General features: G+C 35.9%; 1 protein-coding gene across 2 annotated transcripts; it reads left to right on the forward strand.

Moving 5' to 3' along the window:
- The first annotated feature begins 8,347 nt into the window (after positions 1 to 8,347).
- LOC139895790 (receptor-like protein EIX2) lies at positions 8,348 to 11,590 on the forward strand. Of its 2 annotated transcripts, XR_011776016.1 has the most exons (3): positions 8,348 to 10,993; positions 11,064 to 11,144; positions 11,295 to 11,590. XR_011776016.1 is itself a non-coding variant. In XM_071878330.1 (2 exons), the coding sequence occupies exons 1-2, from the start codon at positions 8,671 to 8,673 to the stop codon at positions 11,317 to 11,319; spliced, it is 2,499 nt and encodes an 832-aa protein (XP_071734431.1). In that variant the 5' UTR covers positions 8,348 to 8,670; the 3' UTR covers positions 11,320 to 11,590. The 2 variants fall into 2 exon arrangements, 1 of the variants encoding a protein (XP_071734431.1); XM_071878330.1 differs by having other exon boundaries at positions 8,348 to 11,144.
- Positions 11,591 to 26,021: the final 14,431 nt, after the last annotated feature.

The raw sequence follows: 26,021 nt of genomic DNA on the forward strand, positions 1-26,021 counted from the left end.
CAGTCATGAAAATCCAAAATTACTAGAGATAAAAATGGATCTTGAAATATACATAACTTACAATTTTGATAAAATAAACAAACCACCCAATCAATCATTACATAATACTTGAAATCTCTCTTCAATTATTTATACCCTAATTTAATTAATTTGAAACAATAACAACCTTTTTTTTTTGAAAGGCAAGTAATTTATTAAAAAACTAGCGAGAAGTTAGACAAAACACGAAGACAACGCACGAAAAACGACCAACAAAACAACACACAACCGACACGACATGAAACCAACACCACCATCACACGCGACAAAAACCCGAAACAAAAAAACACGAGATTACAAAGACAACACCAACAAAACAACACATCGAGCTACGAAACAAAACGACACCGACACGCCTACAATCGAGCCTTCAAAGCAAGACAAAACCTATGAGCACGGAACCTAACTACGCCATTATCAGCATCTTCCAAACCCGCAATTACTCTTTTAATTATAGCATGCTAGAACCATTTACATTGATCATGATTTTTTTTTCTTCTCTTCCGTTTTTTATCCATAATATAATTATATAGGTGATAGGTGATAGGTGATAGGTGATAGGTGATGTTTAAATATTACCATACATTTCTTTCTAGGATGAAAATGAATGGATCTAGAGTTTAATAACTCTACCACTTTTGAATTGTTCATAGTAGACCCACAACAACCGTTCAGTATCTCCTTTTCCAGCCCAAGATCTCTTGATGGCCCACATGTTCCAATTGAACAATAAATATTGTCACGCCTAGTCTGAATATTTGACTTTAACTCTACTTTGTCTGCTCCACCACCCGAAAAAACACCATCATTGCATATTTGTGAATTTGAAAACGGGGAAAACGAAACGATTTCTTCCTCGCCGGAGCAATTGTCATCGACTGGATTATCAAATTGAACACCAGATTTGGTGTCATCAGGCTGGATATCGGAGAAGGCATACTTCCCGGAATCACATTCATGAAACAATAACAACTAAGGTCCTGTTTGGCTCACTGATTTGGAAGGAATCCTCCCGGCAAAAATCGTGTTTGGCTGCAAAAAATTTGAAGGAATTCAATTCCGCGGAATGCAAATTTTCCTTTGGTTACAGAATCTCCATTCCATTGGAAGTGCGATGGATTTCAATTCCCAGCCTGTTGAATCTTCCAAAGACTCGAATACCCTTACAAACATATTCTTTTTCATCCTCAAACATTTCCATCAAACATCACCATCTTTACCATGAGTCCGATCAACCGTCACAATTACCGTCAGACCGGTCACCGGCGGCACCACCGTAACACCAACCGTCACCGGCGGCACCACCGTAACACCTCAATCTTTGCTTATTTCTTGTTGCTTTTCATCTTCTTTCTTTTTCTATTTGGGATTATTACAGGGTTTTTACCCGTGTTTGATATTACTTATGAATTGATTGATAGTTGTTTGTTGAAGAATCTCTTTGTAATAAAAAAAAAATGATATCACAGTCGGACCGTCGCAATCTGTTTCGATGGTTGCTGAAGGCTTTTGTATACATCTTGATTTATTTTGTTTGTTATTGTAATTTTAATTGTTTTATTTTTTCTAATTGATAAACTGACGATACAAAATGTTTTAACAATCAGATAATTCGATAGTAATCTGAAATAATTTGTAGAGGTAGCTGGCAATTTATTTTTTTATAATAAATATTTTTTAATCTGCAATAAAAAAAGGAAAGGGTAATTATGTCAATTTATCATATTCGGTTTTGTTTCTCGTTTTCGGTTTGCTTTTTTATTTTGCATTTTCGTTTAGCTTTCGGTTCGCATTTTCGTTTCGCGTTTTTGGTTCGCGTTTTCGTATTGCGTTTTGAATTCGTGTTTACGATTCGCGAATCCGAAAAAAGTTGAAAGGCGAATCTAAAAAATAAAACTTGAAACTGAAAATCTAAACGCCCCGAATCTGAAAATTAAAGCGAAAATAGAAACGTTCAATTTTTTGTATATAACTTTTTAGTTATTATAAATTGAATTCAATTCCATTCCATCAATAAAAAAAAACACATTTTTTTACATTCCATAGAATTTATCAATTCCAATTCATTCGCATTTTAATTCCTTTGACACATTCCATTCCTTCCAAAAACATTCTTCCAATCAAACGGGGCCTAATAATCCAACAATTGTTAAATACAACTTGTATACACATCACATAATGGAACTTACTCTAAATGGGAAAAGATGGCAGCTTGTATATATAAAACCTAATTCCACATTTATATTTTATAAATAATGAAAAAGGGTAACTTGCATGTATGTATATGAGGGTATACATATGAGGTATAAGAAGGGCTCATTCACTCCTTTATAAGAGGAGAAAAATGCCCCATTTAATAAAACATCATTTTACTAATTTTGTCTTGCATAGAAAACATTTGAAGCGTAAAAAATGTCGAGACGAACGTAGATGGTATGAAAGAGCTTATCTTGTTGATCTGATGGAGGCTTTGGATGAAGATGATGACGAGGAGGATTATTGCTCATGCTCTGATTCGGACACGTAATATTATTTGGATGGAGTCGTGGTTAACTCGAGTGACTTCTCATAAGTTTTTCGTGATTGGCTTCCCTTGTGTGTTGTTTTTTCGTTTGGTTTCTTTCGTTGGTACTTAGTTTCGTGTTTTGTCTTGTAGTTTCAAGTTGGTGGTCAAGTCGTCCCTTATTTGTTGTTCGCGTCCTCTCACGTTCTCGTGTTGTATTTTCTAGCTTCTTGCTAGATTTTATTAGTTTTTAATAATACTTGCCTTTCAAAAAAAAATAATATCCAAGTCCTTCGCTTCGAAGTCATTGAACCTGGATCAAATATGTACACAACATGTTAAAGTCAAGGCAGTTTAAATAATTGAATTGAGATTGACCTTATGGTTAATCTACTAACCTATGACCAATTGTAGTTGCACCAACTATGGCTGCAATATTTGCACCTGATGATGTCCTATGGTTAATTAATCTGCTCACAACGGGAGAAGACATAGATAATTTAAGATTTTTGACATATAAAAGGCCTTGCATATTGACATGGTGCTAAAGCAAGAACATTATTGACTTTGTATGAATAAGTTAGCGAGTCTATACCCATATATGGTTATGTGACTTTTATTAAATACTTTTATTAATATATTGCTTTACAATTACCAACGAAAATCAATTTTTAATAAAAGTTTAAACAATAACCATATATGAACTTTTAACCAATTCATTTAACTTGTAAACACCATATCAAATTCCAACAAAAAGGGAAAAAATAATAAGATAAATTATTATGAAAGTAACTTAGCCTTATTCACCTTCTTATTAAAAAGAAATAATAAGATGGTAACTTCATGTAAATTAACTTTAAAGGGTTAAATTTCAAATTTAATGGCTTACTCTTTTTAAGTGCGTTTTTAGATAATCCACACAAAACATACTTCCACTTCATACTTTCTGTGAACCATTGTCTAAATCTAAATATAGATAAAATCAAACAACAATATAAGGTTCAAATAGATTATATATACAAATATGGTTTTCTTTTAATGTAGGGAGATTTTCATATTAGACACGGTGCATATAGTAATGTTTATACGCCAGTGACCTTAATTATAAAGATTGGTGCTTTTAAGAAAGTAAGAATTTGACAATATATAACCCGATGTCTTATGGCCCTAGGGGTTCCACATCCTATATACACTTAATCATCCAAATGTTAACAAATTAGGTCTTGTACGTGATCTCCCGTACATCATGCAGTTGTTCCTCATTTTTGAGTACATGGAATATGATCAAGCTGGGCTTGCTACTCACCCTGCTTAAGTTCACAGAATTGTAGGTTAAAAACAATATTTAATAAAAGTATAAAACTAAAACAATAAACAATATTTAACGGGTCAAAAATGGCACATATCCAAAACTCTTTAGTCCTAAATCGTGTTAAATTGATATGGTGTTTAAAAGACAAATGAATTGGTTAAAAGTCCATATATATGCATCCTTATAGTGTAAAGAAAAACGCTCAATGTTAACATAACATGAAAAAGCGCAACAACTCAATAAATGAATACGATTATAACAAATATAAGTACAACCACATATATGAAACTGCAGTCAAATAAACTATACATATTTACAATAAAGGTTTGTGCAATGTGAAGCAAAAAAAATTCCAAAATCACAACAGTCTTCGCCGTATATAGATTGAGAAACTTACCACCAAGCAAGAAGGAAGACGTTTTTATTAAATATGTTTGGCAGATGCGAATGTGCTACACTCTAGAGAAAAACAATCATTCCAAAATTAATGTTGAATAGTGACCATTCATAGAACAGGTTCAAATTGCCACTATGCTATGCATGAACCAAAAGAATAACCTATATGTGTTGAAACTTTAACAGAATAAGGTGAAAAAAGATTTGATAGAAGGCAGACTTATAGGATGATACTGAGAGACTAACCTACATTGTTTTCATTGTTAAAAATGTAATAAGAAGGTCCTACAAAAGTACCCTTTGAATAAGGAACAACCCGTTTAATAACGATTTCGTTTAGCAGCCATTGTGCTGATAATCCGCCAATCGGTAGATTTTGACGATTGACGTATTTGGGATAAGAATGAGGATTTCAAAGAGGTTTGGTGTGCTTTTATAGGCCATCTAAGAAATTTTGAAATTCAAACTTGATGGGAAACAATCTGTTAAACGAAATCGTTTGGCTCGATGTATTTGAAATTGATTTTTAGGGATTCCTACAATCGTGGATTTTTTATTCACAAACGACCTGTTTTCATGGAATGCGATCGATTTGATTGAATACCATCAATGAGTTGCAGAAAAATAGTAGTAAATCCCTTCAAATTAGGTTGACACTTTCAGTGATTGCGATATTAAAGGGAGAGATTAATGTTGATGAAGGATGAAGGAATTTAAGGTATTAGGCTGTAGAAATTAAATAACGGTTTACATCATATCATATCATAATATAATTAAAATTATTTTAAATTATAAATTGAAATATCATATATCATATAAATAAAAAATATAATTATAAATATGTAAGGATTTTCGGATATAAGGATAAAGATTATGTTATGGATACTTATATTAAATAAGTTTTGTTAAACGTTATTTTTATTTTGTTAATTAAGTTTTGTAGTTAATCAAAAACTGTATTTTCATTTTGTTAACAAAAAAAATAACGTATAAAAAGTCAGGTTTATAATGATAATATAAATTCTAAATCTAAAGGCGTTGAGATACCAGTACTTATAATATAATTTATTATTTATTATTTATTTTTGAATCCGAGACAAATGAAGTATATGGAGTATACCGAAAAAATAGGCTTCATACAAAATTTGAAGTGTTTTAAAGATTGATCTGATTTTGTATAAAAATAAAAACATTTGAAATTTAAAATTTTATATAAAAATTCATCATTTCAACTAACATGACTATGAAGGGGACGTTTTTAAATTTTATATTATTACTTAAAATACATGATCATTATTGTATGTAGATTAATTTGGTATGAGGCCTATTTTTTTTTTTATCAAATAAGTAATAATTAATTAAAGATAAGTAAGTAAGCATAATTAGTGGGAAAAACCATTCCATTCAAATTTCAAATATTGTAATTTTGTTTTGTTTTAAGGTTAGATTAGTCTTTGAATTATGATTCCTAAAATTGATTAGTAATAAAATTTCAGAATTCTAATCAATAGTTAGAAGAGCCTTACTACTTTTAATCTAATGTAAGATTTGCTTTCAAAACTTAAAATGAAAAATTATTTCACTAATGTGTTTCTTTTTTAATAAGTAGGGAGATAGTAAAGTAAATAGTAAAGTAACAGTGATATTAAAGACATATATAAATATATTATATATTTTAAATTTTTAACAATTTATATTTTTAATTTAATAATACCATTTAATTTAAATAATACTCCCAATAAAAATTAGTAAAGAAATATATCATGTGTTATTTAGTTCCGGACTAATTTTAGTGAGAAAGTGATGATGTAATACTGATTTTTTTTTGTTTTGTTCCTGTAATTATTAAATGTATTTTCTCGTGTTTCTGTATTTAGGTCTTTGGACCTCCATTTTGTATTTGTTTCTTTTTAATAAAAGTTTGCTTGGCTTTAAAAAAAAAAAAAAAAAAAATACTGATTTTAAAGTTACTCTAGATGATACTCCGTAAGTACTAATATACTAAAACATTAGCGTATCTCACATATTTTGTTACTTTTAAAATGCCAAGCAAATAGAATGGGGTGAGAAAGACTGATGACGGAATGTTGAGGGAATTAAATTGCAAACTTTCACAAACAAATGTGGCTTGAGCTAAAGCGATCAAATCCCTAATTATCATTTATCAACTCATTTAATCGAGAACACGTAAGTAGCAACAGCGTTCAAGAGATGAAGAAGAAAAGAAGGAAGCATAGTTAAATTCATGAAATTTTGTACAGATAATCGTGAAATTTGATGCTGGACTGCTGGAGCAACCAGTGAACGCATTAAAAATCAAAAGTTCGTCAACGCTAAACTTGAGGTATGACTTCTAGCCTAATTGAGCTAGGGTTCTATGAGTGTTGGCGATGAAAGTGATGATTAGATAGTGAAATAAATTAGTCTATATAATTTAGTGATAACTTCAAACAAGTTGGAAATTATATATGCATTCATCGTAGAAATTGTGAATTGCGTAAAAACAACCCTAATGGGTTGAAATGTTTAAATTGTTGAGATACATCTTTACTATACTTAATAAGCAGTTAAATAATCTAGAAATATTTTTGTTTTAAAAACAATTTGATAGAAAATATACAAATTGATTTTAAGTTGAGAAACGCTTTTACTCGAGATTCTTTAAACCCAAGCAGGGGTTAGACTTGGAAGTCAAGTGGACTAGTTGTCATCCATTTCTGAAAACAACTTCACACGCTTTTCGCTTTATTATAAGTTGTTGTCTTTCTGTTTGTTTTTTATTCACACACAGATAATCTGCTTGTGGTTCAGCTTCACTTTTTATAGGCCCATAATTCCAAATGATATCCACAAAATACTCATTGGTAATTCAGCTTCACTTTTTATAGGCCCATAATTCCAAATGATATCCACAAAATACTCATTGGTAACCTACACTCTCTTTCAGTTTTCCATATATATAGTATATGACATGATGCATTTTGTTGTGTATTGGCTGCTATGCATACTATTATTTATTTATTACTGCTGCTGATCATAGTCTTGGGTTCAATGATGATGCCAACACAACGGTTACTGGGTCATGTATTGACAAAGGAGAGACAAGCTCTGCTGATGTTTAAAGTAGACTTAGAATACATATATTAAATGACACTCTAAATTATTGGGGTAATGAAGAAGAAAAGAGGGATTGTTTCAGTCTGGTGATAATATAGTAGTAGTATGATTTAGTGTGTAAAATGATCAAGACATGATGAATTTAATTAGTTATGAACGAAATAAAGCATATGATTAAATTAAGTGTTGGCTATAATATACTGATTTTAATTTTAAGCAAGTTGGGATTATACGCATGCATCGTTTAAATTGTGAATCTTGTAAAAACAAACCTAATTGGTTGAAATGGTTAAACTGTTGAAAGTGATATTTCTTTAATTAAAATTGATTGAATAGAAATCAAATAAATTTGGGTCTTAGGTATCTCAACAACTAAAATTAATGAAATACAGAAATACCTTTAAATGGTATTTTACACAAGTTGAAAACAACTTCATATGCTTTTTGCACTACATGTGGAAAAATATAAGTACACTACTTCTTTGGTTAAAATCTTTCCGTTTGATTTTTATTCCTTCTCAGATCTTTTACTTGTGCTTCAGCTTCATCAACCACAGAAAAATTTCCTTGTGGTTCAGCTTCACTTTGGGTAGTCCTATAATTTAAAACGCAATCCACCATCCAACCCACTCCAAAGGAACAGCTGTCACCAGATGGGATCTTAAGCCAATTGATTTGTACTCAAATGCATTTAACATCATTGTAGTTGGAAACATTAGCGAAATAATATTACAAGTAGCATTGGGAAAAAAGATATTGTCAGGGTTTCTTTATATTTAGTCCCTCTACCCTCGAATAATGATATTATTATTTGTCTACATATATCTCAACCTCAAACCCTGCCCACTTGTTTTTGACATTAATTAGTAGTATAATATTTTTGTGGTTTACATATGCAAGCTTCAACATTAAGCACTTAATAATCTCTATAATTTGTCTTACATTTGGTTAATACATGAAAGTTTTCCTAGCTTCAACATAATACAGAGGATACTAAAAAGTCTTGGTCTTTGGGCTATTCATGCGTCATCACTTTAAAAGTCTTGGTCTTTAAATTGTAAACTAGAGGTCATGTGGAATAAGAGGAAGGTTTGTGTTTGTTATATATACATACACTGACTGACACACCATCCTTGGTAGAATGTAGTGAAACCGATTACAACTTCTCTTGAAACCTTTACATCTCAACTCACTGCTGCTGCAGCTAATTACAGTTTTTATACCTTTTACTTTGATCAGCACCAGAAGTGGTAAGCTAAACTCTATTTGGTTTTCCATTTATAGTTGATAAATTATATATGGTATGATGCATGTTGTTGTGTATTGGGTGATATGCATACTATTATCTGTTAGTGTTGCTGATCATAGTCTAGGGGTCAATGAAAATGCCAACATGACGGTTACCGGGTCATGCATCGACAAGGAGAGACAAGCTCTGCTGAAGTTTAAAAGAGACTTAAAAGACATAAATGGCACTCTAAATAATTGGAGCAATGAAGAAGGAAAGATGGATTGTTGCAAATGGTCTGGTGTCTCTTGTGACACCGACACTGGTCATGTAACCGGACTTTCTCTTTATAAATATTATTTGGTAGGAAAGATCAGTACATCAATAAAGGTGTTAAAGCAGTTACAAGTCCTAATTTTATGTTATAATGATTTTCAGTCCAGTGATATACCAAACTTTTTGGGTTCCCTTACCAACTTACAGTATTTGGATATGTGTAATGCTAATCTCAGTGGACCTATTCCTCAGGAGCTTGGAAATCTCTCCAACTTGTCTTATCTTGATCTCAATAGTAATTCGTTGCGGGGATCTATTCCTGCTTCCTTTGAAGGTTTAGCTTCTCTCATTGAATTAGACCTCTCAATAAACAATCTAGGAGGTTTCATTCCTCAAATTCAAAGTCTTTACAACCTGTCTAGTCTTAATCTCAGTGGTAATTCATTGTGTGGATCTATTCCTTTTTCTTTTGGATCTTTAACTTCTCTCATTATGTTAGACCTCTCTCATAATCAGTTGAGTGGTGATTTACCCAACAGTTTGGGCCAACTTTCAGGTCTTGATACTCTCGATGTATCATCCAACTCCCTTCATGGCGTGATATCCGACCTTCACTTCATAAATCTCTCCCTGTTAACCCATTTGGATATGTCCTTCAATTCATTTTCATTCAATTTTAGCTCCCATTTTAGAATTCCTGTAGACCTAGAGACCATAAAATTGCAATCCTGCAAGCTGGGACCTAGGTTCCCAGTGTGGATTAAATCTCAAAGATATTTCAGATATCTTGATATTTCCAGTGCTGGAATATCAGATAGTGTCCCTGTGTGGTTCTGGGACCAACTACCATTGATATTAAAATTTTTGAACCTGTCTTCAAATGAATTGAGAGGTACCCTACCAGATATAACATCAGACTTTGAATATTATCCTGGATTGGATTTGAGTAACAACCGTTTTGAAGGTAGGGTACCACTATTGCCTTCAAAACTCGCCTCGTTAAACCTCTCCGGAAACAAATTCCAAGGAAACCTATCTTTCTTATGTCGTATTGATGGGGAATTAACTTTCATTGACCTCTCCAATAATTCATTTTCTGGGAGCCTTTCTGATGATTGTTGGTCGCAATTCCAAAAACTGGTAATCCTTGATTTATCAAACAACAATTTATCAGGAAAAATTCCTCTGTCTTTTCGACTCTTGAGTCAACTAGAGGCATTGTATTTGCGAAAAAACGCATTTGTTGGTGAACTGCCCATGTCCTTGAGCAACTGTACAAATCTGAGGTTTTTGGATCTTGGGGAAAACAAGTTATCTGGAAAGATACCTGCGTGGGTAGGTGAAAGACTTACGAGGTTATATGTTCTTGTATTACGATCAAATATATTCAATGGTAGTCTACCCACCCAAATGTGTTTGTTGAACAATCTTAATATCCTGGACCTATCTAACAATGGATTGGTGGGTAATATTCCTGGTTGCTTTGGTAACTTTACATCTATGTTTAGTAAAAAGTCTGGAGATGATATGGCCTATCATTCTTATCACGCGTATCATTTTAGTTCTGGACCTGGTCATGTTTTCACTTCTGATCCAGCTTTTGGAGAGGTACTTGAAAGTTTCGTTGACAATGCATTGGTTGCATGGAAAGGAATAGAAAGATCGTTTGGAACAAGTATTCTTGAGCTACTGAAGATCATTGATCTTTCAAACAATAGATTATCAGGGGAGTTTCCCTTTGAGATCGCCCGTCTTGTTGAATTAGTCTCCTTAAATATCTCCCTCAACAAACTGCATGGTGAACTCCCAAAAGATATTGGTAACTTGACATCTCTTAATTCTCTTGACTTGTCAAGAAATCAGTTTTCTGGAAAGATTCCTTCAAGTTTGTCACAGTTGAACGGTTTAGGTGTTCTTGACCTCTCATACAATAACTTGTCAGGAAAAATACCAACTGGGACTCTACTTCAAGGCTTTAATTCATCATCCTATGAAGGTAACCCACTACTTTATGGACCTCCAATCACACCAATATCTAGGCCTACACCTGCCACTACCATTGATGATGAGGTTGACACCAACTTACATGGAGATGACGACTTTTGGAAATCATATTACATGGGTATGGGTTCTGGATTTGCAGTTGGATTTTGGGGAATTTGTGGTCTTATATTTCTCAATCATCGATGCAGACATTTACTTTTTGCTTCATTGAGTCTCGCAAAGGATTGGATTTATGTAACAGTTGTTGTGATTTTCCGGAAGTTTAAAAGGTAAATATTGCTTATGTTTTGTATTCAACTCTTTCATTATAGTCATATAGGAATATAGAGTATGTTATATTGCATCTGTCTTTACTACAATACTCTGTATTATTATTATTATTATTATTACAACACAATTATGTATCCTTTGTTTTGCAGGTTTTTGGCATCCTTACATTCATAAGCAGATCATCTTTTTATCTGTTCTATACGAAAGTCCTATGCATGTAAGCATGTTGTAGCGGATCGTTATCGTGAACGACGTGTTTGTAGAAGCAGGAATGTTTTGAAGTTTCCATTTCATAGTTCATCTTGATTGTGTACTACTGTATGAAAGTTTGTAATTGTCGTTTTATAAATCAATGTTGGCTGCCATTCTAGATATTGACTTTCTAGATTTTGGTTGTTTATCGGTCATTTCGCATGTATATTAGAAATGAACTGGAATTAGTGATATCGATGCATTGGTACTTCTTCATATGAGTTTTGCATCTAAATATAAAAAATCAAAGTTACTCCATATCATCTAAATTGCTAACAAAGTGCAACGGGACATTTTAAAATCAAAGTATGAATAAATGACTTTTCAATTAGTTACGGTTAATGTATATGGACTACAAAGAAATTGGATAGGCTTAACTATGTGTGATTTTTGTTTATATATAAGTAGAACTAAAAAGTAATAGAAGGATTTAGGGTATGTGTACATATCACTTAATCGTTTGTTTCTGAACAACTATTAATTCAGTAAGTAAAATTGTTGTTTTTTTGTCACTTAATCTGAATATTGGTTTGTTTCCGGGAGACATGAAATTAGACAACCCTACAGAATAAGAGGCTAATGGAAATAGAGGCAAATTCAGATAAAAGGTAAACAACCCCTTAACATCATGGATTTATAAAAATAAAAAAAAATAAAAATAAAAAACGTTCAGGTCATGTTACCTCTACATTAAATTTTGCATCTAAAATGTATTCGAGAAAGCATAAACATCCTTCCATTTCGTAACAAAATATTTTTCAAATTACCATTTATATATGTTTAAAAGTAATTTATCATAGCGTTATGTTAGAGACTTTTTTTCTTGATTTTTTATAAAGGTAGTATAAAGGGTATATATTTGTCAAAACTAGCTGGTAGCTAGTAGCTTTTATCTGATAACTGATAACTTGTAGTTGTTAACTAGTACTTGGTAGCTTTTTATATGTACTTGATGTTTGGCAGAATAATTAAAATTATTAAAATGAAGAGTAAAATAACAAAAAACTATTAGATTTTTCTCAAACGTGAGTTTAATTAGCTTTTAACTTTTTCTTCCTTAAAAAAGCTTTAAGTTCTTCTAATCAAACAAAGCTTTTTACTTGATAGGAACTATTTCATAAAAGATAAAAGCTAGAAGTTAAAAATTCTTAAAAACTTGCTGCCAAAATGCCCAAAGTATAATTTGTTTTACACGTTTTTTATTTTTTTTGGCGAAAAAATGAAAACTCATATAGAAACGAGAATGTTTTCCAAAGGAAAACACTCTTCAACAGGAAATACAAAAGGACTAGGGGAAAACGGGAAGGCTCGAGCCTAGAAAGCAACCAACTAAACAAAAAACTTGTTGGAAGCTTCGACGAGCCCAACACACCCACTATAGAGGACCTAGGTTATACTCACTCACTCACTACACCAACACTTTGACGTTGGTTAGCCTTTAATTTTATAAATCCTTAGTGCACAATAATACTTAGGCGACAGTGTCGACCATATATCGTTCAAGCGGTATAACCGACCATATATCACTTAGGTGGCAAAGCCGACCATATAATAGATACAAAACAAGTGCACTAAGAACTTAAACACAAACTGAGGCTTAACCGGGAAACTTAACAAAGAACACTTTTATTAATACAAAGAAACAATTACAATATTATGGACTCAACTCACACTCTTACTTCTTCACAACTTCTACTTCTAACTCTTCTTCACTTCTTACTCACAAATGAAATCAACACCCATATTTATACTACTCCATGAAAACTTCTACACACTAGATTTTTCCATGGATAAATATCTAGATATTTTTACCACATAAAAATATCTAGATTTTTTCATTTTAACATCTAGATTTTTCTTCATATATATATTAATATCTAGATATTTCTTTTACATTTTAATATCTAGATATTTATATACATTGCTAATTCCTATTATCTAAATTTGCATTGTATTTTAACACTCCCCCTCAATGCAAATTTTCTTCCAATGATGTATTGCAGACCATTCCAAGTGCTTCTCTGAATTTTGTAAACTTTGGTTTACTTAGGCTCTTGGTGAATATATCTGCAACTTGTTCATCTGTCTTTGTTGGCACCATCTTGATCTCCCCTTCAAGGACCTTCTCGCGAACATAGTGATAGTGTACTTCTATATGTTTTGTTCTTGCGTGAAAGACTGGATTCTCTGCTAGACGTATAGCTGATAGGTTATCACAGAAAAGCTCTACTTGATAGTCTGTTGATTGATGAAGATCTTCCATTAGCTGCTTCAACCAAGTAATTTCTTGTGTTGCTGATGCTGCCGATCGATATTCTGCTTCGGTGCTTGATAAGGATACACTTGGTTGTCTCTTGCTGCACCATGATATTACTCCCGATCCAAGACTAAACATGTATCCAGTGGTTGATCGTCGTGTATCATAGTCTCCAGCGTAATCAGCGTCACAATATCCAGTCACTTGACATTCTTTTGTTTTCTTGTACAAAATGCCAAAGTTAATAGTGCCTTTAACATACCTTAAGATGCGTCGTACAACATCAAGGTGAGGCTTCTTCGGATTGCTCATGTATCGACTAACCACTCCAACTGCATAAGATATGTCTGGCCGGCTTAGTGTGAGATAAATAAGACTTCCGACCATCTTTCGATACATGGTAACATCTTGAAGACTTTTTCTTTCATCTGCTCGTAGTTTTGTATTCGGATCCATCGGAGTTGAGATAGGTTTGCAATTAAGCATTCCGTACTTTTGTAAAAGATCTCGCGCATATTTCTGTTGTTCCAGAAATAATCCTTCTCTTTTCTGCTCTATTTCGAGTCCAAGAAAATGTTTGAGTTCTCCAAGCTCCTTCATATGAAATCTGATAGACAAATTCTCTCTTGTTATTTGGATCTCCTCATAGTGATCTCCCGTGATGATTAAGTCATCCACATATACTAGCACTATGGCTAGTTTTCCTTGATCTTGTTTCACAAATAAACTAGACTCTGAAGGAGCAACTTTGAAACCACTTTGTACTAAGAACTCGCCAATTTTCCCGTACCAAGCTCTTGGAGCCTGCTTCAAGCCGTATAGCACTTTCTTTAATTTGCAGACATGGTCAGAATGGAACTTGTTCTCAAAGCCTCTTGGTTGCTCCATATAAATTTCTTTGTCAAGTTCTACATGTAAGAAAGCGTTCTTGATATCCATCTGCCACAGCTTCCAAGATTTGCTAGCGGCTAAAGCTAGTAGAGATCGAATTGTTGTGATCTTCGCCACTGGACTAAACGTTTCTTCATAATCCAGTCCATATTGTTGAGAAAAACCTCTAGCAACAAGTCGAGCTTTATACCTTTCAATGGAGCCATCAGATCGAGTCTTCACCTTGTAAACCCATTTACAAGATATTGGTTTTACATCTTTTGGCTTTGGAACTAAACTCCATGTCTGGTTTTCTTTTAGTGCATTAATTTCTTCTTCCATCGCTTTCTGCCATTCTCGACTTTGTGCTGCTTCTTCATAAGTAGAAGGCTCAATAGGTATTGATTCATCCACATGATCAGCATTGGCATACCTCGGATTAGGTTGCCTCGGTCTTGTTGATCTCCGTAATTCTTGTACATGCTCCTCGACATCCATTTGGCTTGGACGAACCTCCTTGGATACAGATTGATGCACACCCTTAGAGTACGAATCTTCTCCTTCTTTAGTTGGATCTACTATTTGCTTTTTACGTTCTTCTATTTCTTCTGGAACTTCTTCTAATCCATGAGATTCTGAAAGCTCTATCTTTTGAGGTGACCACCATGAAAAAGCTTCATCAAATACCACATTTCTTGAAGTATGACACTTTCCAGTATTTGGATCACAACATCTCCATCCTTTTCTTAATTCATCATAACCGACAAAAATGCACCGAATTGCCTTCTTATCAAATTTGCTTCGTAGATGATCTGGTACGAAGACGTAGCATACACATCCAAAAACCTTGAGATGGTTGACGGTTGGCTTGATCTTCCATAATCTTTCATATGGTGAAATATATCTCAACTTTGTTTGTGGGAGTCTGTTAATCACGTATGAAGCCGTCCTCATACATTCGGCCCAAAATCTTCCTGGTACATTCTTACCATGAAGCATTCTTCGACAGGTTTCAGTAAGATGACGATTCTTACGTTCTGCCACTCCATTCTGTTGTGGAGTATTAGGGCAAGTTAATTGCCTTCTGATCTTGTGCTTCTCAAGATAGATATTAAACTCGGTTGATAAATTTTTTCCTCCATTATCTGTGCGTAAGCATCGAATCTTAGTATTGATCTCACTTTCTACCTTGTTCTTGAACTCTTTAAACTTCAGAAAAGTCTCCGACTTCTCCTTCATGAAGTAAACCCACACATATTGTAGCGACCCGACCAAATCGTCATTGACGGCATCGTCTACTTAGGTCCCGTTACGTGGTCATAAGTCTTTAAAACAACGTTTGACCAAAAGATATGTCGCCTTCATTTCAAAATAAAGATTGTTTCAAAGTTTACGAGAATTGTTCAACCAATAGTTAAGTTACAACGTTATAATACGAATGAAATCTAGGCGACACGATTTAAAGTAAAGTCAAAAGACGCTCCATGAAATGCACATATACTCGACATCCAATGCAAGTATCAAATAATGAGCGGAAGCATGTATCATGTATCGTTCAAGGACCTGAGAAAAACATAGAAATCTGTCAACGAAAACGTTGGTGAAATCATAGGTTTAAGTAAGTAAGTACAAGTGAACCACAAGATTTGCATCAATGAAATAATAGTAATACATTCCAAAAGTTTGTTTCACGAGCACCCAATTATCAATGCTTAACGTTTCCTTCCATTGAACCCCATCACTTAGTGCTAGAACATACACTGTTTCTCGAAAATATATTTCATTCGTAAACGGTAGCGAACCGTTTGAATGAGGGTTTGTCAAACCCATATGGATCCATACAACATAAGTTCTCGCTTACACCCGGCAAGTGTAACTAATGATAATCGAATTGAGGATTTTGTTCTAAACTCGTATGTAGAATGTTTGTTTTCCTGTACTTGTGTTCACTTAGTTCAAAAGAAGCATTTATGTTTTCTCATCCCAAATATAAGTTCAAAAAGAGTAAAAGTGGGACTATGATCTCACCTTGAGTGCACGAGTAGTAAAGTACTTCAACAAGTAAACGTGTGCAAAGAACAATGCTAGTCTTGACCTAAACAATAGGTTGTATCAATAACGGTAAACACGATAGGTCAAAGATGTTCAATTAGTCCTATGGCTCGTTACGACTCGATTATTTAGCATGTGAAATCAAATTGCCAAGTTTCATGCAAGATACAAGTATATAAATAAGTTAGGAAGGTTGCATAATCATTTGGTTAAGTTTGACGAAAAGTCAAACTTTGGTCGGTCAAAGTCAACGAAAGTCAACACGTTCGGGTCGGGTTCCGAACTATTTTTCTAATCTTAGAAATCATATATGAGCATGTTGGCCAAGTTACATGTTAATCGGAGGTGCGTAGCATGCCAAACATTATTCGAAAATTGACCAAATTGGACAGACCCAATCGGCGCGCCGCGCGGGGGGTATGGCGCGCCGCGCCACCCTGCTGCTTCAGCTATTTTTCTGCTTTTTAAATGTGCACGAACCAAAACCAATTCTAACACAATTCTTGACCCGCAAACGCTTATAACGCCTATCATACATCGTTGGAAAGGTATTTTGACAAGGAATGCAACTAAACACATATCATCAATCAAGCTTGCACTTATGACAAACAAAAATCGCATTTAATGTTCCATAATCAATGCATTCAAGTCAATATTGAAATTTAATGATTCGGTAACCAAATTACATGAACGATATGCCGTTTCGTAGGTAATTAAGCATACAACACAACCTAACACTTACAATTTACATTCATGTCATTTAATGCATCAAGGATTCATTCTTAGTTCATGAAACCCCAACCAAAAATCACCAAATTTCATAATCAAGTTTAAGGGGTTTCCTTGGTCAATCTTTACATCATAATGAAGCTAGTAACACTAGGAACATGATTAAAACATGAAGTCTTAGCATCTAACAACATATGAACACTTAAAATTCAAGATTAAACATGTTAACTTTCCATATGAACTAGTTACTTCAAAATATCGAAATCAAGCATACAAATCACATAAACAAACTAAACTTGAGCCATAGACACTAATTAACAAACTTATAACTTAAAAATCTCAAGAACACAAAGATTAGTGATTTGAGAAAGTTACCCAAATTTGATGAGGTTGGTATGGAATCGAAGAGGAGATCACGAGGAGTTCAAATATGTAAACGGTTTGGAATGAATCCTTCTTGAATGATTTTAGATGATGATTTGCTTTTTGGAGAATTTGAGAAAAATGGAGAAGTATGAAAAGAAAAGAAGAAAGAAAATGAAAATGGGGAGGATAAGGGGGTTGACTAGTCAAAAGCTAGTCACCTCTTTGGCTTTGTGGCGGAACTAGTCCCTCGAGTTCGGTTGCGGGTGCGTTAAATTACCTAGACATGATAATTTAAAATGCGTATTAACGGGAGATGTTAAAAACATATAACGGAGTTTAAAATAGTTAAACGGAAAAGTAAACGGAAAAAGGCGGGATGTTACATTACCTACTCCTTAAAAGAAATTTCGTCCCGAAATTTAAGTAGGCGTAGTAGTCGTTGTTTCTTCCTCGAGATCTTGCGTTTCCGAATTCACGAATAGATGAGGATACTTCCTTTGCATTTGATCTTGTCTTTCCCAAGTAAACTCGGGTCCTCTTTTGGCATTCCAACGAACCTTGACAATCGGGATTCGGCTTTGTTTCAATGTCTTGACGGAGGTGTCCACAATTTCAACCGGTTCCTCCACAAAATGAAGTTTGTCATCAATGGTAAGCTCCTCGAGAGGAATGACGATATCGGGTTCGGCAAGACACTTTTTCAAGTTGGATACATGGAAAGTAGGATGAACGGAGCTCAATTGAGGCGGAAGATCCAAACGATAAGCAACGGTTCCAATACGCTCCAAGATTTCGAAAGGACCAATATACCGCGGATTTAGCTTCCCGCGTTTCCCAAAACGGATTACACCCTTCCAAGGTGCGACTTTTAACATTACTCGGTCACCGACTTGAAATTCAAGATCGTTGCGTCGTTTATCGGTATAGCTCTTTTGACGACTTCGGGCCGTCCTAAGCCTATCTCGGATTTGAACGATTTTCTCGGTGGTTTCGTGAATGAGTTCGGGTCCGGTGATTTGCACGTCGCCTACCTCGGCCCAACAAAGAGGTGAACGACATTTGCGGCCATATAGCGCTTCAAAAGGTGCGGCTTTAATACTCGCGTGATAACTATTGTTGTAAGAGAACTCGGCGAGAGGTAAGTGCTTGTCCCAAGCTTTTCCGAAGTCAACCACGCAAGCTCGTAACATGTCCTCTAAGGTTTGAATTGTACGTTCGCTTTGTCCATCGGTTTGAGGATGATACGCGGTGCTCATGTCTAAACGCGTTCCCAACGCTTCTTGCAATGTACGCCAAAATCTAGAAACGAAACGGCCATCTCGGTCGGAGATAATCGATAAAGGTACACCGTGTCGGGCTACGACCTCCTTAATGTAAAGTTGTGCAAGTTTCTCCATTTTGTCCGTTTCTTTCATGGCAAGGAAGTGTGCGGATTTGGTGAGACGGTCAACAATAACCCAAATGGTATCATAACCGCCCGTCGTTTTTGGTAGTTTGGTGATAAAATCCATCGTTATCCCTTCCCACTTCCATTGCGGGATCTCGGGTTGTCGAAGTAGTCCGGACGGTCTTTGGTGTTCGGCTTTGACTTTGGAACATGTCAAACACTTGGAAACATAAGTAGCTACGTCCCTTTTGATGTTCGGCCACCAATATAGTTGTTTAAGGTCGTGGTACATCTTATTGGCACCGGGGTGAATCGAGTATCGTGACTTATGGGCTTCATCTAAAATAAGGCTTCGTAGGTCCCCATAACTAGGCACCCAAATTCTTCCGGCGAAATATCGGAGTCCGGTTTCTTTAACTTCGAATCGAGAGGTGAGGACGTTCAAGTGTTCGAGAGAGATGTTTTCATCCTTAAGAGCCTCATCTTGGGCTACCCGAATTTGGCTATTAAGGTTGGTGTGAATGGTGATGTTTAAAGCTCGGACACGGAGAGGCACCACTCTTTCTTTTCGACTTAAGGCATCGGCTACTACATTTGCCTTCCCGGGATGGTAACGAAGCTCGCAATCGTAATCGTTCAAAGTTTCAATCCACCGTCGTTGTCTCATGTTTAGTTGCTTTTGATCGAAAATGTGTTGGAGACTTTTGTGGTCGGTAAAGATAGTACTCTTGGTTCCATAAAGATAGTGTCTCCACATTTTAAGTGCAAAGACAACGGCTCCGAGTTCGAGATCATGTGTCGTATAGTTTCGTTCATGAATTTTAAGTTGTCGAGAAGCATAAGCAATGACTTTCGTTCGTTGCATCAATACACACCCAAAACCATGTTTTGAGGCATCGCAATATACAACAAAGTCATCATTGCCTTCGGGAAGTGACAAGATAGGGGCGGTGGTTAGCTTCGTTTTCAAGATTTGGAATGCGGATTCATGTTCGGTCGCCCAAATGAATTTCTTTCCCTTGTGAGTCAAGGCGGTTAGAGGACGTGCAACCAAAGAGAAATTTTCGATGAATCTACGATAGTACCCGGCGAGACCCAAAAATTGACGAATGTGAGTAGGAGTAGTAGGAGTCTCCCATTTGCTAATGGCTTCGATTTTCGATGGATCGACTTTAATACCTTGGTCACTTACAACATGACCAAGAAATTGAACTTCCTTTAACCAAAATTCACACTTGGAGAATTTGGCATAGAGTTGTTCTTGTCTTAAAAGTTCAAGCACAAGTCGGAGATGTTGTTCGTGCTCTTCTTCATTTTTAGAATAGATCAATATGTCATCGATGAACACAATAACGAATTTATCGAGATACGGTTTGCACACGCGGTTCATAAGATCCATGAACACCGCCGGTGCGTTAGTGAGACCAAATGGCATGACAAGGAATTCATAACTACCATAACGAGTTCGGAAAGCGGTTTTGGAGACATCTTCCCCCTTAACCCTCAATTGATGATAACCCGAGCGGAGATCGATTTTCGAATATACACAAGATCCTTGTAGTTGATCAAAGAGGTCATCGATGCGTGGAAGAGGATATCGGTTCTTAACCGTCAATTTATTTAGCTCACGATAATCAATGCACATTCGTAGGGATCCGTCTTTCTTTTTAACAAACAAAATCGAAGCGCCCCAAGGTGAATGGCTAGGTTGGATAAAACCACGATCAAGTAGTTCTTGGATTTGACTTTGCAATTCTTGCATTTCAGATGGAGCGAGTCTATATGGTGCACGCGCTACGGGTGCGGCTCCCGGAATAAGATCGATTTGGAATTCAACCGGTCGATGAGGCGGAAGACCCGGCAATTCATCGGGAAATACATCGGAATAGTCACTAACAATTGGCACATCATCGATGTGCTTCTCATCGGACTCGACTTTCTTAACGTGGGCAAGGATCGCAAAACAACCCTTACGGAGTAGTTTTCTAACTTTAAGGCACGAAACGAGGTTGAGTCTGGTGCAACTCTTATCGCCATAAACAATCAAAGGTTCACCATTCTCGATAGGAATTCGGATTGCGTTAAGATCACAAAGAATGTGAGATTTCGTTTTGACTAACCAATTCATACCGATTATTACATCAAAGCTTCCTAGTTCCATGGGTATCAAGTCAATTTCAAATTCCTTACCCAAAATGTTTAACGTACACCCCCGGTAATATGTGTCGGCACTTAATAGTTTTCCGTTAGCTACTTCAATGGTATAAGTGGTATCTAATGGAAGAGGTGGAGTGCTAAAAGAATGAGTCAAAGTCTTGGATACAAAGCATTTATCGGCACCCGAATCGAATAAGCAAGAGACATAAGAATTGTTGAGAAGAAACGTACCCGTGACTAGTTCAGTGTCATCCCGGGCTTCCTCGGTGTTGATGTTGAAAGCTCGGCCGCGCGTATTGGTGTTATCTTTCCTTTTCGGGCATGCATTTCTATAATGACCCGTTTGGCCACATTCGTAACAAGTGCCCGTCTTTGGTGCATTGGGCCACTTTCGAGCGACGGGAGTGGCACTTTTACAATCGTTGGCCTTATGACCAACTCCTTGGCACCGGTGGCAAATTATCTTACTACATTCGCCAAAGTGATGTTTGTTGCATTTGTTGCAAAGAGGTAGGTTCCCGGCATAACCTTTCTTGCCGTCGGAGGTGTAAGGCTTCTTAGCAAAGTTGTTGTTGCTTGATTGGGAGGGTTCCCACTTTCTTTTGTTGCCGCTCGATTTATCCTCGGCTTTAGGTGCCAGAACTACGATTTCGTCAACCGTTTCGATTAGTTGGCGAGCCATGTTCATAGCGGCTTGATGAGTAGTGGGTTTGGATGACATCACCCCTTGTTTGATGCTTTTTGGAAGACCGAGCATGTAGAGCTCAATCCTTTGAGATTCGGGGTTAACAAGATTAGGACACATCAAGGATAGTTCGGCGAAGCGTTGATTATAAGCCTTAAGGTCGTTTCCGACCGCTTTCAAAGCTCTTAGTTCTTCCTCAAGCTTTCGGGTTTCTTCGCGCGGAAAATATTCAACAATCATCTTTTCCTTTAGATCGGCCCAAGAGAGGGCATGAGCTTCATCGGTACCCACCGATTGAACATAGGTGTTCCACCATGTTAGAGCAATTCCGGAGAAAGTGTGAGTGGAGTATTTGACCTTGTCTTGGTCCCGACAACCGCTTATGCTAAAGACGGCTTCCGTTTGCTCAAACCATCGGGTGAGCACGACCGGTCCCCCGGTTCCATCAAAAGTGTGAGGTTTGCACCCCATGAAAGCTTTATAGGAGCATCCCTCGTTTGAGTTTCCGGCTCCATTGTTGTTGTTGTTGTTGTTGTTGTTGTTGTTGTTGTTGTTATTATTATTGTTGTTGGATGAGTGACCGGCCATGGCCGCATCTACGGCGGTAGCTATCATCCGTTCGAGAGCTTGTTCGGGAGTTTCATTGCGGCGTACACGACGAGGAGCCATTGTTCCTTCAAGACACAAGAATATCATTGATTAGTATTCTCAATAATACTAACCGTGATATAGAATAAAGATAAAGAGAAGTTTTTTTTTTTTTTTTTTTTTTTTTTTTTTTTTTTTTTTCTCGACTCGCCTTAAATTCTTTATGTCATAATGTCGGAACGTTCATACGAGTCACCGTAATATAATCCCGGAAATTATATTACCCTAATTCATATGTGCATTCGACATCATTTCATATAGTCAAGGTGGCGTGTCAATCAAATTAAACAACGTGAGATTAAGATGAACTAAGAGTAGATATGAGTAGAAGCGTTCGAGTATAAATGCACAAGTAGTCAAGTAATTCCTACTTCAAGTCTATATGCCGGTTGTAGTCTAGACTCACTAATGTACCCTATGACTCGGGGTTGACACCAATGAACTCTAAATCCCTACAACCAACGCTCTGATACCATCTGTAGCGACCCGACCAAATCGTCATTGACGGCATCGTCTACTTAGGTCCCGTTACGTGGTCATAAGTCTTTAAAACAACGTTTGACCAAAAGATATGTCGCCTTCATTTCAAAATAAAGATTGTTTCAAAGTTTACGAGAATTGTTCAACCAATAGTTAAGTTACAACGTTATAATACGAATGAAATCTAGGCGACACGATTTAAAGTAAAGTCAAAAGACGCTCCATGAAATGCACATATACTCGACATCCAATGCAAGTATCAAATAATGAGCGGAAGCATGTATCATGTATCGTTCAAGGACCTGAGAAAAACATAGAAATCTGTCAACGAAAACGTTGGTGAAATCATAGGTTTAAGTAAGTAAGTACAAGTGAACCACAAGATTTGCATCAATGAAATAATAGTAATACATTCCAAAAGTTTGTTTCACGAGCGCCCAATTATCAATGCTTAACGTTTCCTTCCATTGAACCCCATCACTTAGTGCTAGAACATACACTGTTTCTCGAAAATATATTTCATTCGTAAACGGTAGCGAACCGTTTGAATGAGGGTTTGTCAAACCCATATGGATCCATACAACATAAGTTCTCGCTTACACCCGGCAAGTGTAACTAATGATAATCGAATTGAGGATTTTGTTCTAAACTCGTATGTAGAATGTTTGTTTTCCTGTACTTGTGTTCACTTAGTTCAAAAGAAGCATTTATGTTTTCTCATCCCAAATATAAGTTCAAAAAGAGTAAAAGTGGGACTATGATCTCACCTTGAGTGCACGAGTAGTAAAGTACTTCAACAAGTAAACGTGTGCAAAGAACAATGCTAGTCTTGACCTAAACAATAGGTTGTATCAATAACGGTAAACACGATAGGTCAAAGATGTTCAATTAGTCCTATGGCTCGTTACGACTCGATTATTTAGCATGTGAAATCAAATTGCCAAGTTTCATGCAAGATACAAGTATATAAATAAGTTAGGAAGGTTGCATAATCATTTGGTTAAGTTTGACGAAAAGTCAAACTTTGGTCGGTCAAAGTCAACGAAAGTCAACACGTTCGGGTCGGGTTCCGAACTATTTTTCTAATCTTAGAAATCATATATGAGCATGTTGGCCAAGTTACATGTTAATCGGAGGTGCGTAGCATGCCAAACATTATTCGAAAATTGACCAAATTGGACAGACCCAATCGGCGCGCCGCGCGGGGGGTATGGCGCGCCGCGCCACCCTGCTGCTTCAGCTATTTTTATGCTTTTTAAATGTGCACGAACCAAAACCAATTCTAACACAATTCTTGACCCGCAAACGCTTATAACGCCTATCATACATCGTTGGAAAGGTATTTTGACAAGGAATGCAACTAAACACATATCATCAATCAAGCTTGCACTTATGACAAACAAAAATCGCATTTAATGTTCCATAATCAATGCATTCAAGTCAATATTGAAATTTAATGATTCGGTAACCAAATTACATGAACGATATGCCGTTTCGTAGGTAATTAAGCATACAACACAACCTAACACTTACAATTTACATTCATGTCATTTAATGCATCAAGGATTCATTCTTAGTTCATGAAACCCCAACCAAAAATCACCAAATTTCATAATCAAGTTTAAGGGGTTTCCTTGGTCAATCTTTACATCATAATGAAGCTAGTAACACTAGGAACATGATTAAAACATGAAGTCTTAGCATCTAACAACATATGAACACTTAAAATTCAAGATTAAACATGTTAACTTTCCATATGAACTAGTTACTTCAAAATATCGAAATCAAGCATACAAATCACATAAACAAACTAAACTTGAGCCATAGACACTAATTAACAAACTTATAACTTAAAAATCTCAAGAACACAAAGATTAGTGATTTGAGAAAGTTACCCAAATTTGATGAGGTTGGTATGGAATCGAAGAGGAGATCACGAGGAGTTCAAATATGTAAACGGTTTGGAATGAATCCTTCTTGAATGATTTTAGATGATGATTTGCTTTTTGGAGAATTTGAGAAAAATGGAGAAGTATGAAAAGAAAAGAAGAAAGAAAATGAAAATGGGGAGGATAAGGGGGTTGACTAGTCAAAAGCTAGTCACCTCTTTGGCTTTGTGGCGGAACTAGTCCCTCGAGTTCGGTTGCGGGTGCGTTAAATTACCTAGACATGATAATTTAAAACGCGTATTAACGGGAGATGTTAAAAACATATAACGGAGTTTAAAATAGTTAAACGGAAAAGTAAACGGAAAAAGGCGGGATGTTACACATATCTTGAGAAGTCATCAATGAATGTCACCATATACTTCATACCTCCAAGTGATGTTTGTTTCACTGGACCAAAGACGTCTGAGTGTATGAGCTCTAGTGGTGTCTTGGACTGATGTTGTGACTCCTTGAATGGCAATTGGTGAGCTTTTCCAAATTGACATCCAGCACATATTGTATCTGTTCGGATATCAATTTGAGGAAGCCCATTTACTATGTGTTTTACCATCATCTCCTTTAACTTGTTGTAGCCCACATGCCCAAGACGTTCATGCCAAAGATCAGTCGTCTCATTTTTCCGAGTCTTATCCACATATGCTGTTTTAGCAGATAGTACATAGACTGACTCTATTCTTCTTCCTTGCATAATTGGATTGCCAACCACCTTCACTCTCTTGAATACGGACACATCTTCTGGTCCAAAGAGCACATAGTTCCCTTCTGCTGTCAATTGTGGTACTGATAGTAAATTCTTCTTTAGGCCAGGGACACCTTCTCGAGTTGGAGCTTATGAGAGTCGCATTCATTTGGAATTATTGACTTTTCAATGTGAGAAATAGACAACCTTGAATTGTTGGCTGTCAACACGACTCTCTTTCCTTTGTAATCCTCCATTTCTTGCAGCTTCGTCCCATCGTTGGTCATATGATTTGAGCACCCAGAATCGATGATCCAATCATCTTTGTAGTTTATTTTTGACTTTAAAGTTGTTGTAAGAGCTTG

Source organism: Rutidosis leptorrhynchoides, chromosome 3 (assembly GCF_046630445.1).
Source record: "Rutidosis leptorrhynchoides isolate AG116_Rl617_1_P2 chromosome 3, CSIRO_AGI_Rlap_v1, whole genome shotgun sequence".
Lineage (NCBI taxonomy): Eukaryota > Viridiplantae > Streptophyta > Magnoliopsida > Asterales > Asteraceae > Rutidosis > Rutidosis leptorrhynchoides.

What these genes read in the sequence shown, in the direction of transcription:
- LOC139895790 (XM_071878330.1), top strand. Translation starts at nt 8,671, where the DNA reads ATGATGCATGTTGTTGTGTATTGGGTGATATGCATACTATTATCTGTT. An exon ending in ATTTTCCGGAAGTTTAAAAG is followed by an intron (nt 11,145 to 11,294) that starts GTAAATATTGCT and finishes TTTGTTTTGCAG; the next exon opens with GTTTTTGGCATCCTTACATT.